The following is a 24885-nucleotide window of genomic DNA, read 5'->3' on the forward strand; positions in this document are numbered from 1 at the left end:
TAGGTTTGCCAGATAAAATTACAGCAAGCGGCTTCCCTGGTGGCACAGTGGTTGGGAGTCCGCCTGCCAGTGCAGAGGACACAGGTTCGTGCCCCGGTCGAGGAAGATCCCACATGCCACGGAGCGGCTGGGCCCGTGATCCATGTCCGCTGAGCCTGAGCGTCCGGAGCCTGTGCTCCACAACGGGAGAGGCCACAGCAGTGAGAGGCCCGCGTACCGCAAAAAAAAAAAAAAAAAAAAAAAAAAAAGACTGGCAACAACTTGGGTAGAGGGCCTGGAGTGAAAACAGGCCATTAGGGACCCAGCTCACTGCTTCTAGAAACAGACAGGGACCCCACAGGCAATGGAGAGCCCGTCCATGGTGAAGGGGACAATAAAGAACAGGAGTGGACAGGAACCCAAGCCTGTAGAGAAAAGCACGTACCTGGTCAAACGGCAGTGGCATGCTGTTTGTAAGAACAAAGCGGTGCTGGGCACTTGGTCCTCAGGGTCACCTGGATGACTAGCCTCACCGGACAGAGTGAGACTCAAGACGGCAAAATAACCATCGCGAACCTTTCCCTCCTAGGGAGAGGTGGAATTGTTCAGAGGAATGTCGGGATTACAGTGGACACGGGCCACAGTTCAGAACAGAAGGTAACGAGGCGGCCCATCCATAAGGCCAGACTCTGGAGCCAGCTCTCCGCCCACAGACCGCAGAGAAGGAGTTCCAGGACACGTCTGCCCTGTGTCTACACACAGGAGCCAAAGAGGAGAAGCAAGGAGAAGAGGCTGTTTGGGAGGACGGGGTAGAAACAGAGCCCACAGCACTGCACAGTCCTGCAGGGCAGGGGTTACTGCACACTGTTTCTCTCCCCGAGGTCAAGGACCTCAGAAAAGCCACCTTGAAGCTGGGGGGTGTCTGAAAGAAGGGTAGCTGCATCTCACTTGGGGCTAAATGTTTGCCAAGTTCAGAACCCACAGGCCACTCTGGTGCTACCTTCAAACATGGTAAGAAGTCCTCGGGGAGAAAGCAGAGTGGGGGAAATGGCAAAAGTCTCTCCTGGAGCCCTGCTGTTTCCTGAAGAGCCAGGGATTTCCAGGCTTCCCGAAGACCCAGGCAAGCAAGCCGGGGCCCCTGGTGTCCCCAGAGACAGCCCAGAGGAGCATCACTGCCCCAGCCCCATGCAGGGCATGTGGCAGCTGAGTATTCAGTCATCTGAGGAACAGAACTGTACTTTACAAAATGCTGGCCCAGCCCGTTAGTGGGTGGTCATATCGATTTAAAGGATGGAGACCGACATTCACTTCTCCTGAACTAGAATAGAACAAATGCCGTGTCGAGTGGGCTGTGTTTTCGTCTGTGCGTGTATACGGTCAGGGTGGATTTTTTCCTGTAGGTCAAAAACCATGAAGTTCACTGACCTGGGCAATGAATTGTCCAGACAGCAGCACGCTTGCCACCAAACACGTGAGGTTCCTCAGGTGAGTATATGAAGCCCTTCCACAACCCCCAAGAGTGAAGAGGAAGGGTGGGAGAGGATGAACCTGTGTTCCGGGCCCTCCTCATCCCAGTGGGTCCTGGAGGCTGCAGAGGCTGATGTGCAGGGGAGGAGGGGGCAGAGGCTGGAAGGCTGAGTTTGAGGATAACACTGAGTAATAAGCCAATCGATGAGACAAAAGTCTCCAGAGCAGACTATATAAGTTATAAACCAGAAAAGGACCCATATTTTAAAATGTCTGCTATGGGCTGACTGTCAGAGAAGTCTGATGTGGTCATTGTGTTATAAGAAATCTAACCGTTGATGGAAGCGTGAGAAGGAAGGACTCCCACTTCATCTGGACCAGAAATAAGTTCCATGAAAAGAGTAAGTCCATAGCCAGTGCACCTGACCTCATGGCAACATTTCTGGAGGAGAGGGGTGACCGTCATCACCTTACAGACCTGAGTCTGCAGGCAAGCGACTTCCTGCCCAGGCGCTCTGCCTGCAATTAGTACATGTTGCCACCAGGGGGAGAAGGAGTGCTCAGTTATGGTCCTGGAGGCCCCAAAAGCTAAGTTCCCATAATTCACATTAATCGCTGCATATTTTTCTTTTCACTTTTGGATGGGACTTTTTCCCTATAAAAATCTAATTGTCCTGCTCATTGCAGCACTGTGTACAATAGCTAGGACATGGAAGCAACCTAAATGTCCATCGACAGATGAATGGAAAAAGAAGATGTGGCACATATATACAATGGAATATTAGCCCTAAAAAGGAACAAAACTGAGTTATTTGTAATGAGGTGGATGGACCTAGAGTCTGTCATACAGAATGAAGTAAGTCAGAAAGAGAAAAACAAATACCGTATGCTAACGCATATATATGGAATCTAAAAAAGTGGTACTGATGAACCTAGTGGCAGGGCAGGAATAAAGACACAGACATAGAGAACGGACTTGAGGACACGGCGGGAAGGGGAAGCTGGGACGAAGTGAGACAGTAGCATTGACATATATACACTACCAAACGTAAGGTAGATACCTAGTGGGAAGCAGCCGCATAGCACAGGGAGATCAGCTCGGTGCTTTGTGACGACCTAGAGGGGTGGGATAGGGAGGGTGGGAGGGAGGCTAAAGAGGGAAGGGACATGGGGCTATATGTATACGTATAGCTGATTCACTTTGTTGTACAGCAGAAACTAACACAACATTGTAAAGCAATTATACTCCAATAAAGATGAAAAATATTCAAAACAAAAATCCAATTATCCAAACAGATGTTGAACAATAGTGGTTTTTCACACCATAATAGGGGACTGGGACATTAGTGGGGAAAGTCTTAGGGTGGGAAGAAAGGCCCAGTTGACTTTTCTCAGGCCCATGGCCAGTATCCAAACAACTGCTATCCTGAAAGAAAGAGAGACACACACAGAGAGAGAGAGAGAGAGAGAGAGAGAGAGAGAGAGAGAGAGAAGAGGGGCAGGATGCCTCCCTGATCTGGAATGAGCATATCCTTCCATCGAACTCCTCTTTTCCTTTTGTCTACAGAAGTAATGGTTGGCTCTGTGTATATCTGTTTGTTTTGTCTCATTTAAATTTTGGAAGTTTCATTAATAGGAGTTTGGTTTAGGATGTCGAGGTCTCCCTGGTGGATCCAAAGCAATTGGTTCCACTGCCAAAAAGAAAATACATCCCTCTAAGTGGTACGGACACAGAATAACATCACTGACCGAGACGAACAGCGCTGGAAGCGCCTGCTGTTTATGCTGGAAAGCCGCACTTGTATGAGCTCATCGGACGCACCCGCGCTATGTGGGTAGCTAGAAGGATTTGTTTCATAGCAAACCACGCTCGCCAATCCTGTCCTCACTGGTCAGGACCAGGTTAGACTCAAGTTCCATTGTCCTTCCAGGCTGAGCCCTTCCAGCATCCTATGTGTCTTTGGACACTCACAGGTCAAGCTTCCGTTACATATGAGAAAGAAGCCTGGATGTTGAAGGGCTCTCTTCCTTCCTCTCATCCAAGTTTCAGAGTTTCTGAGGCATCATCGTTAAGTCCTTATCATGGTGCTTTTCAACTATTTTTGTTTACTTCTTGGTCTCTCATTTTGTTTTGTTTTGCTTTGCTTTTTTAGCAGCGGAACACTTTTTGCGATGAAATCTCAGAGGAGTCCTAAGAACAGAGAAAGCCAAGGCACTCTGGTGCTCCGGACGGTCCCCCAAGGCAACGCTGGGACCCCTCAGAACACAGCTTGAAAATCACAGCCTTTCTGCGTTCTGAAGAAACTATATAGATTCAGAAGTGTTAAGGAGGTACCAGTCCCGAGTTGCCAAGCGTTTGTTGCTGCCCCAACTTCATACGATGTAAGTGAGCATTTCACTGTATGAGGTCTTTAAGAACAACAAAAGGTTTACATCTTCATCCACTGTTTTGATAGAGACTCTTATTTCAAAGATGTGGGTGAATTTCTGATTCCACAGATATGCATAAAATATTAATCTCAGCAAGATTCACTTACTTGAAACATGAGGCTAAGTCCCCAGCTGTGGTACTGAGGGCTTTATCAGATTTCTAACTTTCCAAAGCATGTTTTTAATATTTTCTTTTCCCTCTTAAAAACTTTTTTCTCTTTCTGTTTTCTTTTTTTTTTTTTTTTTTTTTTTTAATTTTTAGAGACCACTATCCACGGCTCCCCAGAGACAGGTCCAGCCAACATTTTGGCAAAGTTCTTTCAATCAACCCACTTTCTGTATCCATTATTGCCTTTGTCTCCCACACGGGTTCAGAGAGGGGGACAGGGCAGATGCAACTGTCCCCATTTAGCAGATGACGACGTGATTTCTCACATCAAGCAGCTCTGGCTTTGGAAAAAGTTCCAGAATGACACACTCATTTTCCATTTTTAATTTTCATGATTGGGACCACCCGTTGCCCTCCACTCCAAACAAAAATGTCATCCTTCCAGGGGTTTCCTAAAGCGATGAAGTTGATCACCTGCAGTCATCCATGCAGTTGGTACCAGAACTAGGGTGACAACCTAAGTGGACTGGTGCTCAGCAGCATGTCCCTCCACCAAACCCACCAGGCTGAACCTCAGCATACGGCTTCCCGCTTCCCAGAGCCACTCCTGCCCCACCGCTGTCTGGGGACGGAGCAAACGTGCGAAGGTCACCGGCCAGCCCTCCTGGGGAAATCACTCCATGGTAGAAAACTAAAGGGAAGTATAAAGTATAGAGAAAGGCAAAAATGAAGCTACAGAAACAGTGGGGAGACAACATCCTGTGACGTTTTGGCAAAGAGAGGAAGAGAGCTAACAAAGACAGAAAGTCACAAGAATACAGAGGGATCAAGTCCACGGCAATAAAGATTCATTATGAACAAACCTCAGTGAAAAACAAACTCCCAGAGGAGCTAATTACACAAGATGCTCTGGCAGTGACTCAGGCAGCAGGCATCCTAAGCCACCCCCAGGGACAGGCGAGTCACCGCATCCCACAGCTAACGGGCTGCCTCAGCGACTATCTCCTTGCAAACAATAAGCTTCTGTCAGGTTAGCGTTCTCTCAAGCCTGTCAATTGTAACCCAGTTTGTGTTAGGAGACAGGCTGGCACATTGTATAAAGGTCAAGTGGAAAACTGTCCCTTCTGCTACATCACTGTCATCAGCTGATAAAGGTCATCCCACCCAATACACTGCCGTGACGGAAAATAACATAGCTTGTCTACTGTAAAATATTCAAGAGTCCCGCTGCTCTGGGCCTTCTGGTCTCTCTCTGCTCTCGGAAGGCATTGAACTGGGCACTCCAAGGTATTCCAGCTGCTACTATGACAACAACTTGTTTGCAAACAAATTTTAACAGAAAAACACAAAGACAGCAAGTTTAAAACACTGTATAGACTCATACTATGTAAACATTTTAAAGCTGATTATAATTGTAGTAACTGACGTTCATTCGGCATTATATATAACCCAAATATTTAGCATACACCATCTCATTTAGTTCTCAGAACAACCCTATTATCCCATTTTACAGACGGGAAAACTGCAGCTTGGAAGGATTAGGTAATTTGTCCAAGCTCATACAGCTACAAATTGTCAGGTTTTTAACGAGGCTGACCTGAAAGGCACCAATACTTTATGATTCAATTGTTAGAACTGTCAACTATTAATAACACGGTAACTAACACTGCTCATCATCGTTCATAGATAAGATGTATCTTAAACGTTCATTTGTTCATCCAACAACCATTTCTTGAGAGTCTACTTTGACCAGGCACGATCCTAGGTGCTGGGGATAAAGGCTAAAATGAGAGAGGGTCTCTGTCTCTCCCCGCAGGCAGCCTACAGTTCAGGCAAGGGCACAGCCAACGGCTACATTAACACATAATATGGGACTTCCGTTGTGGTCCAGTGGGTAAGACTCCGTGCTCCCAATGCAGGGGACCCGGGTTCGATCCCTGGTCGGGGAACTAGATCCCACATGGCACAGCTACAGATCCTGCCTGCCGCAGCAAAGATCCCAAACACCGCAACTAAGCCCCGGCAGCCAAATACATTAAAATAAATAAATTTAATGTATACGAGGCTAGGCAAGTGCAGAGCACCCAGAAGAAGGGACCCCGAAACCAAGTCCTGATGGCCTGGTAGGATCTAAGATGGAGAAGGGAGTAGCAGGTGCAGGCAGAGGTGAAAAACCATACGGGAAAAGGCACCCACCTCCCGTATGGGAGTTAGGCTGGGTGGAAAAGGAGTGGTGAGAAATGAAATCAGTAGGCCAGGCAGTGGCCAGAGCGAGAAGGTGTTACCCGAGGCCGAGTTTAACATTCATCTTGAGAACGTCAGTCACGGACAGAGGTGAAAGGGAAAGTGGTCCTCTAGGCACTGGAGAAGGACGGCTGGCTGCAGTGAAAGCCAAATTGGAGAAGGGTGGGGAGGGAAGCAGGGACCCTGGAGAGACTAGTGTGTGAGTCCGGGCAAAAACGGATGGATCTAAGGACAGAAGGAAGAGACCTTCAGGAGATGAAACCCAAGAGATGGAGTGGCTCAACGTCCAAGGAAACGTGAGAATCCGGCACGGCTCCCAGTTTTTCTTGCTTGAGCTGCCATTCGCTGCAGGAGGAAATGCAGCAAGAAGAGCTGGGCTGAGACCTAACGGAGTTCAGGACTTTATACGGGGAGGGGTGGCAGGGAAAATGTAGTCTTTGGATCTCAGGTTGGACATTTATACAATCGTATTGGAGGGGGAAGTGATGCCACAAATTCGGGTCCAGTTTCTCTATTTAGAGACGTTTGACCGTCAGAAAACAGACGCACAATGAAAACCATTCTCAGGAGGCAACTGACGTTAGGAGGCGACAGAACGGTCTGATGAACGTGCTGATAGAACACGCAACGGAAAGGTGTTCAGTTCGTGGGTTTGGAGACTGATGGCCGAGGTCGTCTCTCTCTTCGCTGCTTTATTTTATGACCCCACTCAGTCCCTGCTCCGAATACATGCCTTGCCACCTCGACCCGCTTGGTCTTCCTTTCCTCCTTGACAAACAAGACCAAAAGGGCAATGACCCAGTGGCCGATGACCCAATGGCCAATGACCCTTTGGCCACTGGACACACACTAATGTGAGGCTCAGTGAGGCAGAGGCAGCAGACGAACTGGCTCAAAACGGTGTCAAGACTCTGGGTTGTGCCGCCCAGCAGCCAGCACCTGAGCAGAGATGAATAACTCCTCCTCCACCTTTCCCCCCACAAGCCAAGAGACGTCCTTTCCTTCTGCAGAGTGTCCGACTCCTTCCAACTGAAGACCTTGGTAAACCTTCCACTATTTATACACCATAAAGGTTTTTGTTTCCATGTCTTATAGAAAACGTATTCAAATTTCCCTAGATAACTGTTTTTTTAAGTGGGTCACAATTAATCTCCCAAAGACAGGCCTCCAGAGCCGCTGATGCCTTCACACCGTGCTTTCAGTCCTCATGGATGTGGGAGCAGTAGCAAAGAGAGCAGCAGAAGGTGGGCTGCAGCTCTTGTGAAATCCGGAGGGAATACCCACTTGTTTTCTTCTGGTGTGTCTCTGTCACCCACCATGCGTTCATAGTATATTTGCTGTCAATTTTTTATTAGAGGGAATGCAAGATTTAATTAAGTGCCTGGCAGTTTATTTAAAAAAAAAAAAAGTATCTGTCCAATGATGCATCACCCCGTGCAAGAAGCCATGAAGAAGCAGGGGCACCATATCATTGCCGTTATGCAGAGGAAATGGACACCGTGTTTACAAATGACCGTGTTAAATGGATTAAATCATTGTCTGGGACCTGCACCTTCACCCTCTCTGCCCATGAGGGTACAGGTCACAAAACAGCAGAAAAAGGACCAGAACAGAGAACCAACCTTTCGTCAATCTCTTCGTCTTCACCCTTGTCTTTAGCCCTCCATGTATGTCTCATTTTCTTCCTTTTCCATTTTTTTCCATCCACACTCAAAACCAGGAAAAGCCATTCTTTCAAAGCCCAAGCAGACATTCAATTTCGTTTTCTCAGTGTCATCCAGTGTCACGCAACAGAGAATGAGGCAGAGAACGAGAGACTCGAGATCACGAAATTCAGACTGCAGGGAAGAAAAGCAGTTTGCCACAGGAAGACGTGAAGAGTAGTCAGGCTCTAATCCCTGATTATAATTTGCAAGTTTTATTATATATTGCTTTACCTCATTTCCGAATTTTTTTGGGCAGCTTGAAAGAAATCAGGCTCTATGCAAATAAGCTGCTAATTGCCAAACAGAAAATAAGCCACATCATTCTATCTTATTTTCTGCGTGCTACTGATGCTAACTGCTGGCAGAGAGGTTATTCAGAAGCAGCCACACTCTACACCGCAGTTTCCAACACGTGGTACCCAGGTACGCGGGATGAGGGTGAAGGGTGGGCAAAGAAAGAAAAGGGAACGAGCAATCCATCAATACCTGTGTACCAGGCACCCCACATACCCACATTAACCATGATCGTGGTTAACCTTCCACCCACACAGCAGCACAGGGTAATCCCTGTGCTATTCCTAGTTTATCCAGGAGCAAGCTGGTGCCCAAGGACAGATGACAGGACGAAAGGGCACCACCACACTGACCCTGGGTCTCCTCGCCCGCTTCCAGGACTCTCCATTCTGCCTGCTGAGCTGGTGAGTAAACACTTCACAGCTCACTGTAAGTAAATTACACCTCAACTAAAAATAGACAGAATTGAAACTAAATATGTAAATAAACACTCGATAAATTTTTCACAGCTCCCGAAGGTGTTTTTAACTACTGACTCTCCCAGGTTGCATAAGAGTAAATTATTTCTATACAGCAGAAACTAACACAACATCGTAAAGCAATTATACTCCAATAAAGATGTTAAAAAAAAGAGTAAATTATTTCTAATTGTCACTTCATGTAGAAATAGAAGAGTTGATCCTGCCAATTGAATTCACCCATCTATCAATTCAGTGACAGGATGTGAGCCAATCAGTCCCACATTATACATATATATATAAAGTAACCTGCTGATGGACTGAACTGGCCCCGAGTCAAACACACAAAGCCTCCCTAGATGCTGCCACAGTCAGAGACAAATCAAAGGTTACCTTGCTTCCCTGGGAGGATTAGGACAAAAGTCTCCGAGAAATCTTTAATAAGAGGCAATCTGTGAGAGCAGGTTTTGCGGAAGGACTGTGTGTAATCCAACCCACTCCCCACCATCCAGCAGTGCTGGGAAAAGGTGGGCATCCAATCGATGCTTCCTGACGAAATGAATGAACTCTGGTGAGTGTTTTCATCGTAATCGCCTTGCATGTTGTTAACATCCCTCATTTTGAAATTCACGTTGCTCTCAATCATTCTTTTTATTTATTTATTTATTTATTTATTTATTTATTTATTTTATTTATTTATTTTAGGCTGCACTGGGTCTTCATTGCTGCACGCGGGCTTTCTCTAGTTGCGGCAAGCGGGGGCTACTCTTCACTGTGGTGCACAGGCTTCTCATTCTGGTGGTTTCTCTTGTCGCAGATACCGGGCTCTAGGCATGCGGGCTTCAGTAGTTGCGGCGCATGGGCTCAGTAGCTGTGGCTCGCGTGCTCTAGAGCACAGGCTCTGTAGTTGTGGCACACGGCTTAGCGGCTCTGTGGCATGTGGGATCTTCCGGGATCAGGGCTTGAACCCATTTCCCCTGCATTGGCAGGTGGATTCTTATCCGCTGCGCCACCAGGGAAGCCCCGCAACCATTCTTAGTTACCTTCGTGTGTGTGCGTTTCACTCAGCATTAAGTGTCCTGGATACTATTTTTATCTCCTCGGCAACCTCATCTTCTTGTAACAGATGAGCCCCACCTCGTCACAGACACAGACAGGTAAACATGCTTGGCTAACAGTGGTACCTCGCCACTTTAGCTGCAGTAAGTGGTCCAAAAGAAGTTGGCACCTAACCCAAGCTCTCCCTGAAAGCTTTTGTACTGGATCCAAGGAGGGAGGTTCCCATCCTCCTCTAGTCATGGTCCTGTTAGCACAAAAGCTTTGAACTGCCACATGGAATGAAGTGGTGTGATCATTTTAAAACATACCTCCAACGAAAAGTGGTCTACTTCCTCTCCCCTTGAAGGTGAGCTAACTTTAGTCACTTGCTTCAAATGAATAGGATGTAGCAGAATTGACACCACATAATTTTTTAGATGAGGTCATAAATGATGATAGAGTCTCTAGGTCCATCCATGTTGCTGCAAATGGCATTATTTCATCCCTTTTCATGGCTGAGTAATATTCCATTGTCTGTATATGGAATACATACACACACACACACACACACACACACACACACACACACACACACACTACATCTTCTTTATCCATTCCTCTGTTGATGGACACTTAGGTTGCCTCTATATGTTGGCTATTGTAACTAGTGCTGCTATGAACACTGGGGTGCATGTATCTTTTTGAATTTCTGGGTATATGCCCAGGAGGGAGATTGCTGGATCATATGTTAACTCTATTTGTAGTTTTTTAAGGAAACTCCATACTGTTTTCCATAGTGGCTACACCAATTTACATTCCCACCAACAGTGTAGGGGGTTTCCTTTTCTCCACACGCTCTCCAGCATTTATTATTTGTAGACTTTTTAACCGGTGTGAGGTGATACCTCATTGTAAATGATCTGATTCAGAAACAGACTCACAGACATAGAGAACAATCCTATGGTTACCAAAGGGGAAAGGACGGGGGAGGGATAAATTAGGAGTTTGGGATTAACAGATACTCACTGTTATATATAAAATAGATAAACGACAAGAACCTACTGTATAGCACAGGGAACTGTATCCAATATCTTGTAGTAACCCATAAAGGAAAAAATCTAAAAAAGAATACGTATATACACACACACATATATACGTACATATATACGTATAACTGAATCACTTTGCTGTACACCTGAAAGTAACACAGCATTATAAATCAACTATATTGATACTTCAATTAAAAAAAAAACTTTTTTAAGATGACAGAGCTTCCTTCAGCTGCCTCTCTTTCTTTCTCTCTGTCTCTCCCTACATTCACCATCACGTTGTGAGAAAGCCAAGCAGCCCCCATGAGCCGCAGCCCCTGCTGAGCCCCAGTTCAGAGCCAGCACCAACGGCCAGACTTGAAATCGAGCCTTCACGTGATCACAGGCCCCACTTCATGCCAAATGGAGCAAAGAAGGGCTATCTCGACAGAGGTCCCCAGATTATAGATTTTTTGAGCACAATATATGTGGTCGTTCTGATAAGCCCCTAAGCTTGGGGGCAGTCCGTTACACAGCAACAGATAACGGGAAAAGGATTTTGGTCCCACATCGGTGCTGCTGTAACAAAGAACCAAACACGTGGCAATAGGTTTGGGGCTGGGGAGCTGCGTGGAAGTTGGAAGGGCCTTGAAGAGACGGTTAGGAGAAGCATGAAGGATCTCGAGGAGGCTACTGATGAGGAAGGAAAGGAAAGGAAGGAAAATGTTATTGCAAACCGGAACGTGCCTTGTTTAGCGGCTTTTTTATTTGAAAACTTTTAAGTTCTAGATTTATTCTGTAACCAACTTCCAAGGGACCACCTGGCTGCTTCTCACTCCCCATAGTATAACGTAAGAAGAGAGAAATAAGCCAAAGAAATAACTGTTACCATAAAGGAGCCAGAACTCACAGGGCTTGAAATTCAAATTATTTCTTATTCCCAGCCTTTCTGGATGACAAATGACGCTAAGATGAAGAAACAGCTTCCAGGCAAAGATCAAATCCAGACTGCTGTCAGGAAAATATGGTCAAAAGATGAGGCCAAGGACATAAACTGTAAAACCCTTTTTAAGACCACAGAAAGATTTAAGGTAGCGCATCACAGACCCTTTCAAATAGTCGAACAGCCAATTAAGACTTCTGAGGAGCATTACCCTCTCCCCCTCCAAGCCTTAAAGGAAGCCTGAAAAAAGAGACTTATCTTGAAGATATTTGTGGGTATAGTTTTTGTCTGATGGAGATTATAAATGGATTCATATAAAACCCAAAACGGGGACTTCCCTGGTGGCCCAGTGGTCAAGAATCCACCTGCCAGTGCAGGGGACACGAGTTCGAGCCCTGGTCTGGGAAGATCCCACATGCCGTAGAGCAACTAAGCCCATGCACCACAACTACTGAGCCTGCACTCTAGAGCCTGCGAGCCACAACTACCGAGCCCACGTGCCACAACTACTGAAGCCCGCGTGCCTAGAGCCCCAGGCTCCGCAACAAGAGAACCCACATCGATGAGAAGGCTGCGCACCACAAAAAAGTGTAGCCCCGGCTCACCGCAACTAGGAAAAGCCCACACGCAGCAACAAAGACCCAAAAGCACCCAAAAATAAATAAATTTTTAAAGAATTATGCCAAGTTGGAAAAGAACAGAGAAAGTACAAAATGAAAAACAAAAAAGGCATTTGGACCCCCAAACCTGTATGAGTGGGAAGCAGGCTACTTTTATGGAAAAGGAAGCATGACTCAGAGTACAGAACCAAGAGCCCGGAGGTCAGAGCCTAGAAAATCATTTCTAGGCAGGAGGCCTAAACCCTAATCAAGGAACTGACCATGGGTAGATTTCAGAATTGCTATGCACCAGTGGCTGCTGGGTGCCCCCACTTGCCCCGTTGTGAACAAGTATCTTTAGCAGTTATCCTATGCCAGTCCCACCATCGTAGGTTGGGATCATGGGGGCTGACAGCCTATCTTGTTAGTGCACAGGTGTTCAGATCATCCAGAGAAACTGAACTCAAGAAGCCATGCTCAAGGAATCACACCTAAGGAGCCTCACCTGCACCTGTACCTGAGTTAGACCTGTACTCATCAAGCCTGAGCCTGATGCCTTCATACATGAGAACTCTGAGGGGTCTTGAGAGGGAATGAGTATATTTTGCACATGGAAAGAATGTCAAAGCATCTGAGAATAGAGGGCAGTCTGTGGTGGTTTAAAAAGATGCCCACAAATTTACAATAGCCAGGATGTGGAAGCAACCTAAATGTCCCTCAACAGAGGAATGGATAAAGAAGATGTGGTACATATATACAATGGAATATTACTCAGCCATAAAAAGGAACGAAATTGGGTCATTTGTAGAGACATGCATGGACCTAGAGACAGTCATACAGAGTGAAGTAAGTCAGAAAGAGAAAAACAAATATTGTACATTAACGCATATATGTGGAATCTGAAAAAAATTGGTAGAGACGATCTTATTTACACAGCAGAAACAGAGACACAGACGTAGAGAACAAACGTATGGACCCCATGGGGGAAGCAAGGAGTGGGATGAATTGGGACATTGGGATTGACATATATACACTATCGATACTATGTATAAAATAGATAACTAGTGAGAACCTACTGTATAGCACAGGCAACTCTACCCAATGCCCTGTGGTGACCTAAATGAGAAGGAAATCAAAAAAAGAGTAGATATATGTATATGTATAGCTGATTCACTTTGCTGTACAGTATAAACTAACACAATATTGTAAAGCAACTCTACTCCAATAAAAATTTTAAAATAAAATATTAACTAATTAAGGATGCCCACAAATTCTTTAGACCCTCCTCCCATCAACAGATGGAGTCTAATGACCCTGTGCTTGAGTATGGGTCACCCTTAGTGACTCACTTCTAAAGAATAGAATGCAACAGTAGTAACACTACCCGACTTCCAAGGTTGTCCACAATAAGTGATAGTTTTTGCCTAGATCTCTCTCTCTCTCAGGATGCCATCACTATGCTATAAGGAAGCCAAGCAGCTACATGGAAAGGCTACAGGTAAATGATCCAGCCATGGTCCCAGCCAGGTACCAGTAGACAGTCAGCATCAACCACCAGTGGCATACTGAAGTCTCCAACGGTTGGAGAACCATTTCTCCCTTCAATTCTGTCAATATTTGCTTCATATGTTTTGGGGCTCTTTTGTTTGGGGTATATATGTTGAAATTTGTTAGAGCTTCTTGAGAAATTAATACGTTTATCAATATATGATGCTTCATTTATCGCTTGTAACAGTATTTTACTTAAAGGCTATTTTGTGTGATAGTATAGACATTCCAGCTCTCTTTTGGCTACTATTTGCATGGAATATTCTTTTCCATTTTTTCACTTCAATCTATTTGTGTCTTTGGGTCATTTGGGTCTAAAGTGAGTCTCTTTTAGACAGCATGTAGGTGGATCATTTTTTTAGTATCCATTCTGCCAATCTCTGCCTTCTTATTAGAAAGTTTATTCCATTTACATTTAATGTAATTATTGATAAAGAAGAACTTACTTCTGTCATTGTTGTTTATTTTTTGTATATCTTCTTTTTGTTCCTCATTGCCTCCATTACTGTATTCTTTTACGTTTAGGTGATTTTTTAGTACTGAACTGTTTTGATTTCTTTATCATTTTCTTTGTGTATATTTTGTTGATAGTCCTTTGTGGTTGCCATGTGGATTGCATTTACTATCCTAAAGTTACAACAATCTGATTCAAATTGATACCAACTTAACTTCAATAGCTTACAAAAACTTTGCTCCTATACGGTTCCATGCTCCCCCTCTGCATTATTATTGTCACAAATTACATCCTTTTAAATAGATTTATAATTTTATAATAACATAATTTAGAATTTTATAAATTATAGATGTTATGCATTGTCTTTTAAATCATGTAGAAAATAAAAAGTGGAGTTATAAACCAAAAATACAATAATACTAGTTTTTATATTTGCCCATGTATTTGCCGTGATTGTATTCTTTATTTCTTCATATGGCTTTAAGTTACTGTCTAGTGTCCTTTTACTGCAACCTGAAGGATTCACATTAGCATTTCTTGCAGGGCAGGTCTAGTGGTAAAGAACCCCTTTAGCTTTTAATATCTGGGAATGTCTTAATATCTCCCTCATTTTTTTAAAGAACAGTTTTGCTGGATATAGAATTCCTGATTGACGAATTCTTTTCTTTCCACATGTTAAATGTATCTTCCCACTGCCTTCTGGTTTCCATGGTTTCTGATGAGAAAATTGCTGTCAGTTTTATGGAGGATCACTTGTATGTGATGAGTTGCTTCTCTCTTGCTGCTTTCAAGATTCTGTTTTTGGCTTTTGACAATTTGATTATCATGTGTCCCCATGTGGGTCTCTTTGAGTTTATCTTACTTGTTATTCATTTAGTTCTTGAATTTTTAGATTAATGTCTTTCATCTAATTTAGGTAGTGTGCAGCCATTATCTTTTCAAATATTCTTCTGCTCTTTTCTCTCTTCTTCTGGGACTCCCATAGGTATATGTTGCTCTGCTTGATGATGTCACAGAAGTCTCTTGGGCTACCTTCAATTTTTTCCATTCTTTATTCTTTCCACTCCTCAGACTTAAAAATTTCAATTGCTGTATCTTCAAGTTTGCTGATTCATTCTTCTGCCTGGTCAACTCTTCTGTCGAACCTATCGAGTGAATATCCATTTTATTATACTCTTCCGCTCCAGAATTTATTTCATTCCTTGTCGTAATACCTATCTCTTTACTGATATCCTCATTTTGTTTGTACATCATTTTTCTGATTTCCTTTAGTTCTATGTCCATGTTTCCTTTAGCTCTTTGGACATCATTACGATAACTGCTTTAAATTTTTAGCTAACAAATCCAATCCCTGGGCTTCCTCAGGAATGGTTTCTGTCCATTTATTTTATCTCTTTCAATGGGCCATGTATTCCTATTTCTTTGTATGCCTTTTGATATTTTGTTGAAAATTAGACATTTAAATATTTAGTAACATATTAAATAATGTGGTAACTCTAGAAATTAGCTTCTTCTCCTTCCCCACGGTTTTCTGGGTTTGCGGGGCCTTTTTATGGTTGAAAGCTGTAGTGGTCCATCTGTTTAGGTACTTTTTCAAATTATTTTTGCCTCTTCCAACTTCCAGCAACAGCCAGCATTCCTTGGCTTGTGGTCACATCACCTCCTCATCTTCTGTTTGTCTAATCTCCCTCTGCCTCACTCTCATTAGGACACATGTTATGGCATTTAAGGCCCACCCAAATAATCCAGGATAATCTCCTCATCTCAAGATCTTTAACTTAATCATATCTGCAAAAACCCTTTTCCAAATAAGGTAATACCTACAAATTCCAGGGACTAAGATGTGGCTGTCTTTTAGAGGGGTCCATGTTTCAGCCTACCACATGAAGCAACAGATAAGTGAAACAAGTGTTTTGAGAGAATAAGTCAAACAACAGAGAGAAAAGTGAGGGTCCTAACACCCTTGATCCCCTGACCCCAGTCATCCCATCCTCTTTTCTTCTGGCACTAGTTTAAATTGGGTCTCTTCCTCTTGAAAGCAGAGGTCCTCATGCAAAAACAAAACAAAACAAAAAAAACCAATTCTAATGTTAACTGAACTTTCACATATTTATATACATATTGTTTATCCCAACTAAGCTAACATTCCTTGAAGGGAGGTCATCTCTTACACACCTGTTGGTTCACCACAGCCTGGAAAACCTGGCAAATATTCAGTAAATAGTTGTTCATATGAAAGAGTGATGTACTGGCTTAAGAGCCAGGCTCTGCTCTTAACTTGCTGTGGAGTTTTGGACAAAACAAGATGCCAGTAACAGCCAGGCTCCTTTGTGCGCAGGGAAAGGAATAGTCAACCCACTTACTCAAGTCACAGAATTTCCCCTTTTTTTAAACTTTTCTATCAAATGTCTACACGTGACCACAGAGTGGTCAAACCAAAGTATTCAAACGTTTGTAGAAATACCTGTATGTGTTTAGTATTTAACTCTGCCCTAAGTCCATTAGGCCTCTCATTATGGGCTTAATTGTATGCTCCCAAAATTTATATTTTGAAATCCTAACCTCCAAGACCTCAGAATGTGGCTGTATTTAGAGACAGGGTCTTACATAAAATGAAGTCATTAGGGTGGGCCTTACTCTAATATGACTGGTGTCCTTATAAGAGGAAGAGATTAGGACAGAGACACATACAAAGGGAAGACCATGTGAGGACACAGGCAGAAGACGGCCATCTACACACCAAGGAGAGAGGCCTCAGAAGGAACCAACCCTGCCCACACCTTGATCTTGGACTTCTGGCCTCTAGAACTGTGAGAAGTAAATGTCTGTTGTTTAAGCCGCCCAGTCTTGTGGTGCTTTGTTATGGCAGCCCAAGCAACTAGCACATTCCTCCTGCTAAAGGAAAGTCAACCATCTGTACTGAAAACAGAGTTTGGACCTGAAATCATTGTAGGGGGAAGATTCAGTCCTGTTTAGGCTTTGGCCCCAGTCACAGACACATCCCTTCCAGGTGTGTTGGCTACTTCACAGTTGGCAGACAGAAGGGAAATGCTCCTTGAAAACAGCTGAAGTTTCAATTTCACTTGAAAAAGTGCAATTGTTGACATTTCTACAGTCCTGAACGCCCTTACAGGAGTGGTGATCACTGTACCCCAGTGAGCTGGCCCCAGATCATCTAAGTCACTGCCTTGTCCTGTATGGCCACCTGTAGAGCAGCTGAGCTCCTTGGACCCAGATGGAGCATTCCCGCAGGTGAGCCTGTTGTCCTGGGATCCCAGCCAGCCTGTCAGCCACTCTAGGAGAGAGGCAGGAACACAGAAAACCTGTGGGAGCAGCTTCAGCACAGGAGGAACTTCCTGCCTGCCGTTCTGCTGCATCACAGACTCTCCAGCTTGAGAGACTGGTGTCACCTGCAGAGCCTCAGGCAGGTACACAGAGAGAGAGGAAGACGTGTCCACTATCAACACAACCACCTACTAACACCAGTTTAAAAAGTGCTGCAGTTCAGCCCGCAAGAAAGTGTGTCCAAGTTCCAACTAATTAGACAGAGGAGGAGGAAAAAGAGATTTTTTTTTTGTCTTGGTGTTTGGTATTCAGCAGCACGGCTAACTTGGAGCTGTCAGGTTTCATCACGAATAATGACCGTGACCACACTCCACGTGATCCTCGCAGGGCAGACCAATTTCCTCACGACTGCGGAAGCAAAGCAGAGGCCAACCAGAGACCTGTGATGCGGTCATGAAGAGGGACATCCGCTCCCCTGTGCTCCTACCCCCAGAGCACCAGGGGGTCTAGCATCCCACACTTAACACCAACGCAGAAAGAGCCCAGCTGGAACACGGGGAAGAAACGGCATCACGCTGAAATCATGCTTTAATCTGCTACAAATGAAAGGGATCGATACCATATGTGGAGAAGCCCTCTGGGTTTATCCAGCTCCAATCCCAAGTAGGTGTTACATGACTGCACACCCTTAGCACGCGTGAAAAATGCCAGCACACAAACCTGCACACACGGTGATGCTAAAAGCCACCATTGGCTGAGATCTCCGCCCTTAGCTCACAGAATCAGAGATTCTCCTGTAAAGAGGAAAAGACCCAAAGACAATGCAACCAAGGGACGTAAATGGCATACTGTACATATGCTCGTTCTGCGGCGTTTGTTTTTACGTGTCGCCTGTCTCCCAACTTTTCAATTTTTACCTAAAATAGGAGGCAGACACACAAGCTTTCCTTCTTGTGAGAATGATGCTAGAGACCAGCACTGAGTTAACACGAGTGCTCGGCTCCTAATAACCTAATGGTTTTCGAGAAAATCACGGACCGTTTTCCTGATGCATCCCCAGCGTGGAGCCCTCATCCGTCCCTTCCCTAGTGGTCACATAAATAAGCGTTTCCAGAATCCAAAACCCTCCTAGCTAGGTTTTATCCCCACAGCTCCTACAGAGCTGTTTTCCACGTTGGGATGCAAGAGGCTTTAGACCCAGCGAGGCCGGAGGCCAAGCAGAAGGACGGCCGGAGCACACGCTGGTTCTCTCTGAGCAGCTCCCATGGCCTCGTCTGACAACGAGGGTGGTGACACCTCCTCCCGGGAACTGGCCAAGGTCTCAGTTGATGGTGACTTGCATGTTTCTTGTGGCATTTTTCACAAGTGATAAGGATGCAATCAGTTGAGTAACACCTACTTGAGATTTGAGCTTCTGTTTGTGTGTTTAATGGAAGCCCTGTCATCCCAGGACAAGGGGAGACATTACAAGCACCCCTCAGAGCAACGGAGGGTAAGCCCTGTGGATAACGTGCCAGAAGGATGATGTTTCCAGACCCTGGGAGGTGGGGAGAGGAGGGAACGGTGTGGGCAGGAGGCTGCGGACAGACGCTGCACCCACATTCACATCAGAGTTCAGGGCAGCTCTTTTCAAGTCAGAACACAAAAAACAGTACAGGCTGCCGAGAGTCACATTTCTGCTCTGGGGACCCCAGCATGGTACCCGCCTCCCACAGACTCTGCTGTCCTGCGGGTATAAAAATGACCAGATTCTACTCAAGCTTGTCTTCTGCTTCCTAGGCTCGGATGAAATGCAGTGAAAAGGAATCCGGGGGTTTTCGCTGTCTCAGTCACGTCTGAGTTCTGAGACGAGAAGGCATTAAACTTCAGGAAGCCCCGGGAGGACATTCAGAGTGGGGTCCCCGTGAAAGAAAGGGGTGTTGGCTTCGATAATCTGCACACTCACCGAAGAGCCACTGTGGATAGAGAAATCTTGCTAAAGAAAGATTCAGAAAAAAAAAGAAAATGATGGCAACTTAGACAAGAACCGGCCGCTTTCTAGCAGTTTCATGCTTGGCCTCTGCTGTGATCATTTTTCTCTCGATGCCTCACATTTTTATTGTGCTAGAATTCTGTCACAATGACTGTTGGTTGAGACAAGGAGAGAGAAAGGAAGGCAGTGCTGGCCATTCTTCACTCCAAGAAGGAAAGTCCAGACAAGCAGGAAGGCCAGCTCTGCGACGCGGGTAGCGGACACGGTCACTGGGGGACACGGGAGGCCAGGGCGTGTGAGAGGCCACAGATCCACGCAGGAACAGCTAGGACAGTAACCATATTGAAATCCGTGGTCCATCACAGACTTAGAGAATGAATTTACGGCAACCAGCAGGGAAGGGTGGAGGGAAGGGATGGTTAGGGAGTTTGGGATTGACAGGCACATACTGCTATATTTATTCAATAAAATGGATAACCAACAAGGACCTACCGTATAGCAGAGGGAACTCTGCTCAATGTTATGTGGCAGCCTGGATGGGAGGGCAGTTTGGAGGAGACTAGATACACGTTTGTGTATGGCTAAGTCACTTTGCTGTGCACCTGAGACTATCAAAACGTTGTTAATCGGCTCTACTCCGACATAAAATTAAAAGTTTAAAAAAAAAGATTAAAAAAAATTGTTTTAAGGTGAAAGAAAGGAAGGGAGGGAGGGAGGGAAAGAAAGAAAGAAAATCATGGTCCACGCTCTGCTTTTCTCCCTCCCAGCACATCACAGACCCTGGTCGCTCCTCCCCCATCTCTGGACAGCAGTGTCTCCCACTGTGGGACTCTGAGGTCTCATCCTTGCCCCCCAGTGGACATGGGATAAGCAGTAATGCGCTGAAGCATTTTGAGCCTCTAGGAGAAAGACCCTAAGCACATACCAAATAGCAACATTCTTTCTCTCCCAAGCCCTCCCAGCTTTATGCAAGAATATAAGGAAATATTAATCTTCCTTCCCTAGTGAGGGAGAGGTGTATTAGAGGCCTGAGAAGGTTTCCCCACAAGGCATCAGCGGGTAACTCTGCCAGCCCTTTAATGAGATAAAACACGGAACTTCCTATTCTGGGCTTATGGCTCCTTGCTCTGGAACACAAAGCCATTTTTATGAGTGAATCTAGAAAGAAAGAGAGAAAAGCAAAAAAAAACCAAGGGGATAAGGTCACCCTCTAGAGGCTACTGGCTAACCTCATGGACACCGGCAGACGCCGTCCCCAGAGACAGAGCACAGCTGCACAGCTGCTGCTAACAGAAAAAGAAGGGAGCCCACACGAAGACTAAATGCTGAGTGGCAAGAAATTCTCAGCAACTCTGAAAATGTTTATTAGTAACCCTGCATAAGCTAGAGGAGAAAGGAAATTGTATTCAAATCCTATCTCAACGAATCTCGTGACAACAAGCTCTCCACCTCAACGCTGTCCAAGCTTCCCTAATGCCATAGCGATCAGTTTACGAGAATTTATTGATCACCTACTATGTGCCAGCCCATGCCCATGCACTGGGCCCTGCAGCGATCCATTTCAGACAACAGCCCGTTTCAAATCTCCTTTCAAGGCACGCAGACTTTGGGATGGGGGCTTAGAGCAGTGGTGGCTCTTCCAGCTCCTGGCCCTTCTGTAAAATGCCCTTCCAGCATATCCTACTCACCCCTTAGGGCCTAGATACACTGCCACCTCCACCAGGAGGGACAAGGCCCATGGACTGAACCCCACCTGCCGGACTCAGCTGGCCACTGTACCACAGGCCTGATTCTCCATGGAGGGAAGTCCTACACCAGCGTTTGCCCAAATGTCAACATGCACCCCAATCACCTGGAAGGCTTGGGAAAGTACAGAATGCTGGGCCTACCCCAAAACTTTTCCTTCGGTACACAGTGACATACAAACAAGGAAAAACGATAGGCAGAAACACTGGATGAAGGTGCCTTTATTCTTTTAGCTTCCCTGTGAGGTGTGTCCCGTTCAACCTCGTCCCCTGAGGGGTTTCAGAGACATTTGGAGAAAAGACTAAAGAAGTGAGGCCTTCATTTCATGAAGCCCGTCGAGAGAACCACGTCCAGAATGTCCAAGTTTTTCTTGATCAGAAAAAGAGGGCGTGGTTTTCCACCTGTGTCAGAAGCTTTGTGTGTTACAGAGAGAGCCGTGTTGTTAAAGGAACAAAGACTCAGCCCGTGGAAGAGAAAATAAACGTGCGCCACAGCTGGGAGCCTCAAAACCTAGGTGTAATTGTCTTCCGGAGACAGAAGCCCCCAGGGGCACCCTGGTCCAGGAACAGCTCATCTGCTCTTGGTCTACAGCTGGGCGGGGGGAACGGGCTACTTCCCCAAGCCTCGGACCTGCTTCCTCTCCCGCACCCCTCACCCTCCATCTGGCCTCATTCTGAAATCGAAACGGCCTGTCAAAGAGAAGTGGCAGAGTTTACAGAGTTCCGCCTCCATCCCCAAATTCCTCTCCTTCCTCCCACCCCCCATCACTCTCTACGCCCCACTCCAATGGTGTATGAGGACTCCAGACAGCAAGAGCTCCGGATGTCTCCTAGAATAGCATTTGCACCCTCCTTGTGGAAGTCGCTCACCCCATTCCTGTAGCGTCCCATTTCCTAATGGTCTGTGGCAAATCCCCTGGGAAACCAGAATATGGGCCCATGAGGTTGAAGACCAAGCTCAAGGCTACCCAGCTTCCTGGGGACCCTTAGATCTACAGCATTTCCAGACCAAACGTCGGTGTGCTAAGCTTGGTTATCACCGGCAGTCTACCTCAAGTTCATGAGTGGCTGGGGGAAGCTGGGAGTCCTTTTAGGCCCTCTCTTTTCCCCTGACCCAGCAGACATGGGTGTGAGATATTGCAGTCGGCACCTGCGTCCTTAAGATCCTTCCCAAGCCAACCATACCTGCGACCTTCCCTTGAACACAGCGCACCCTGTGTCCCCTCGGCTGCCATGACTGCCCTCGTCTGCTATGACCCAACTCCTGTTTGGGTGTCTCATTCTGTTTTTTCGGGCTTCTGACCAGCTCTTCCGTCGTCATATTATGACTTCTCCTTTCCAGCTTGGCTACTTCAGGCCATCTACACGGGCATTTGGATACATTCGTGCCCACTGGCACAGCCTGGCATCATCTCTTGAGCTCATTCCATCTCCTACACCTGGTCCCCGAGACCATGAAGTCAGAAAGCTCCAGGAGGGCTCATACCCACAGGCATCCCAAGGTCAGATACTGTGTCCACCTCACTCTCCTATTCCTTCCACAGTGCCGAGCACACAGTAGGTGCTCAACAAACATTTTCTGATGCGTGAATACATTTAGGTATATCACACCTTAGGCAGATAGATGATGAGTTAATATAACTTATATTGTGCCTGTACTCAGAGTGTTTCTGGACAATCAATAAAGTTATACTTAGGACCCAAAGGATTATTGCTCATCAAGTGCTTCGAAATCCACAAAATAACAGTGTTGGAAAATAGTCAACTGTTACTGAGTGGAGGTGATCAAAGGAACAGAGTACGTGATTCATCTGGGGTGTGGAGGATAGGGGTAAGTAAGGCGGGAAAGAGAAATTGGACATTATGGAAAAAAGGAAGAAAATCAATAAGCAAAGTAAAACTCACCCTTATCATAATCATCTTCCTCAACCGCTTTTTCTTGAAGTTTCTGAAGCTTTAATCTTAAGGATTTTACCTATGTTGGTTTGAAGGGGGAAAAAATGAAAACCAAATTACAATCGCATTCACGCAAACTTATTTTGCTAAAGCTAAGAACGCTTAGAAACTATTTCGAAGCCGAACCACTTTATTCTCCTTTAAAAAAAGAACCACAAATGTACGTTTTCTCGATGCCAGAGGCATTTGTTTCTCCAAAAAAAGTTATACAGAGAAAAAGTGTAATTGGAGCATAAAATCCACAAAAAGAGTTAGAATGTTATTTTAAACAAAAACATCACGCTGTACCCTTACCTGTGTGAAAAATGCATAACAAAAAGGAATACTAATTTCCTGACCTGACCAAATGGTTCCTGTTCAAAACACCACATTAAAATTGTGGAAGTAAACACACCAACGTTAGAAGAGAGACCAAGAGAAGAAAAGCATGAACTTCAACTCGACAGCGTGTCCTGAGGGCGTGGCAAGAATGAAAAGAAGGACTTTACCAAAGATGTCCTATGGTTCACACCCCTTCCATTACAGAAAAGGGCACTGTCTGACTTAACATGCACGTGGACTCAACGATCCCATCACTTGTCTGAGAATCACCAACGTGTTCATTTGTAATTATTTCTCTTCTCAACAGGAGGCCCCGGGATTTTCTGCAGGGAGAGTCTTAGCCTATGGATGAGTGGATTTAAGCTTGCTCCCTGAAAACCTGCTTCCTCCCATCCTTCGCCAGCTCACACCTACCTCGCCTTCCACACCTGGCTCAGGTGTCACCCCCACCAGTCCATGTGTAAAGTCCTTCCTCTCTCTGGCCGTCGTCACCTGTACTTGTACTTACGCACAAGATCCGAGCCATCGAACAAATATTTACTCTAAGTGTCAGGCATTGTTTGAGGGGTTGCAGATAACGGCACGAAATTCTTAGCCCTCTAGCTTTACAATTTCGTGTAGGAAGGCAAAAAAAATAAACATAATAAGTAAGTTTTATGGAGCCTTAGAAATGGATTAGCGTTATGGAAGAAGGAAAAAGTCGAACCACGTCGGGGGGTCAGGAATGCTGGCAGACAGTGGGGTTGCGATTGTCAGTAAAATCTCATTGAGAAGGTGACATCTGAGCAAAGATGCATATACGTGGTTAGGGAGTGACCCGTGAGGCTCTCCGGGAGAAACACGTTCCGAGAGAGAGAGGAGCTGGCACAAAGGCTCCGGGCATTAGTGCTCTGGGCTCAGCAAAGCAGAGCAGGAGGCCACCGGGCCTGGAAAGGCTTGGTTAAAGGGGAAATTGTAGGAAGTGAGGTCAGAGGGGTAATGAGGAATGTGGGACCAAGAAACATGAAGTTTAAACATTTAAAAGGTCTGATTTCGGGGCTTCCCTGGTGGTGCAGTGGTTAAGAATCCGCCTGCCAATGCAGGGGACATGGTTTTTCAGCCCTGGTCCGGGAGGATCCCACATGCCACGGAGCGGCTGGGCCCGTGAGCCATGGTCGCTGAGCCTGCACGTCCAAAGCCTGTGCTCCGCAGTGGGAGAGGCCCGCGTACCACAAAAAAAAACCAAAAAAAGAAAAAACCGGAATCACTTTGCTGCTCACCTGAAACTAACATGAAATTGTAAATCAACTAGACTCCAATAAAAACAATT

At 45.6% G+C, this 24885-nt stretch overlaps 1 protein-coding gene across 1 annotated transcript in view; it reads right to left on the reverse strand.

Annotated features, from left to right (window-relative positions):
* The window catches only part of DISC1 (DISC1 scaffold protein), a 337105-nt gene that overhangs the window by 251898 nt on the left and 60322 nt on the right, over positions 1-24885 (reverse strand). The window contains 1 exon segment of the mRNA XM_060033786.1: positions 23205-23274. Within this exon segment, the coding sequence (XP_059889769.1) occupies positions 23205-23274 (70 nt within the window).

Source organism: Delphinus delphis, chromosome 16 (genome assembly GCF_949987515.2).
Source record: "Delphinus delphis chromosome 16, mDelDel1.2, whole genome shotgun sequence".
In the NCBI taxonomy this organism is placed as follows: Eukaryota; Metazoa; Chordata; class Mammalia; order Artiodactyla; family Delphinidae; genus Delphinus; species Delphinus delphis.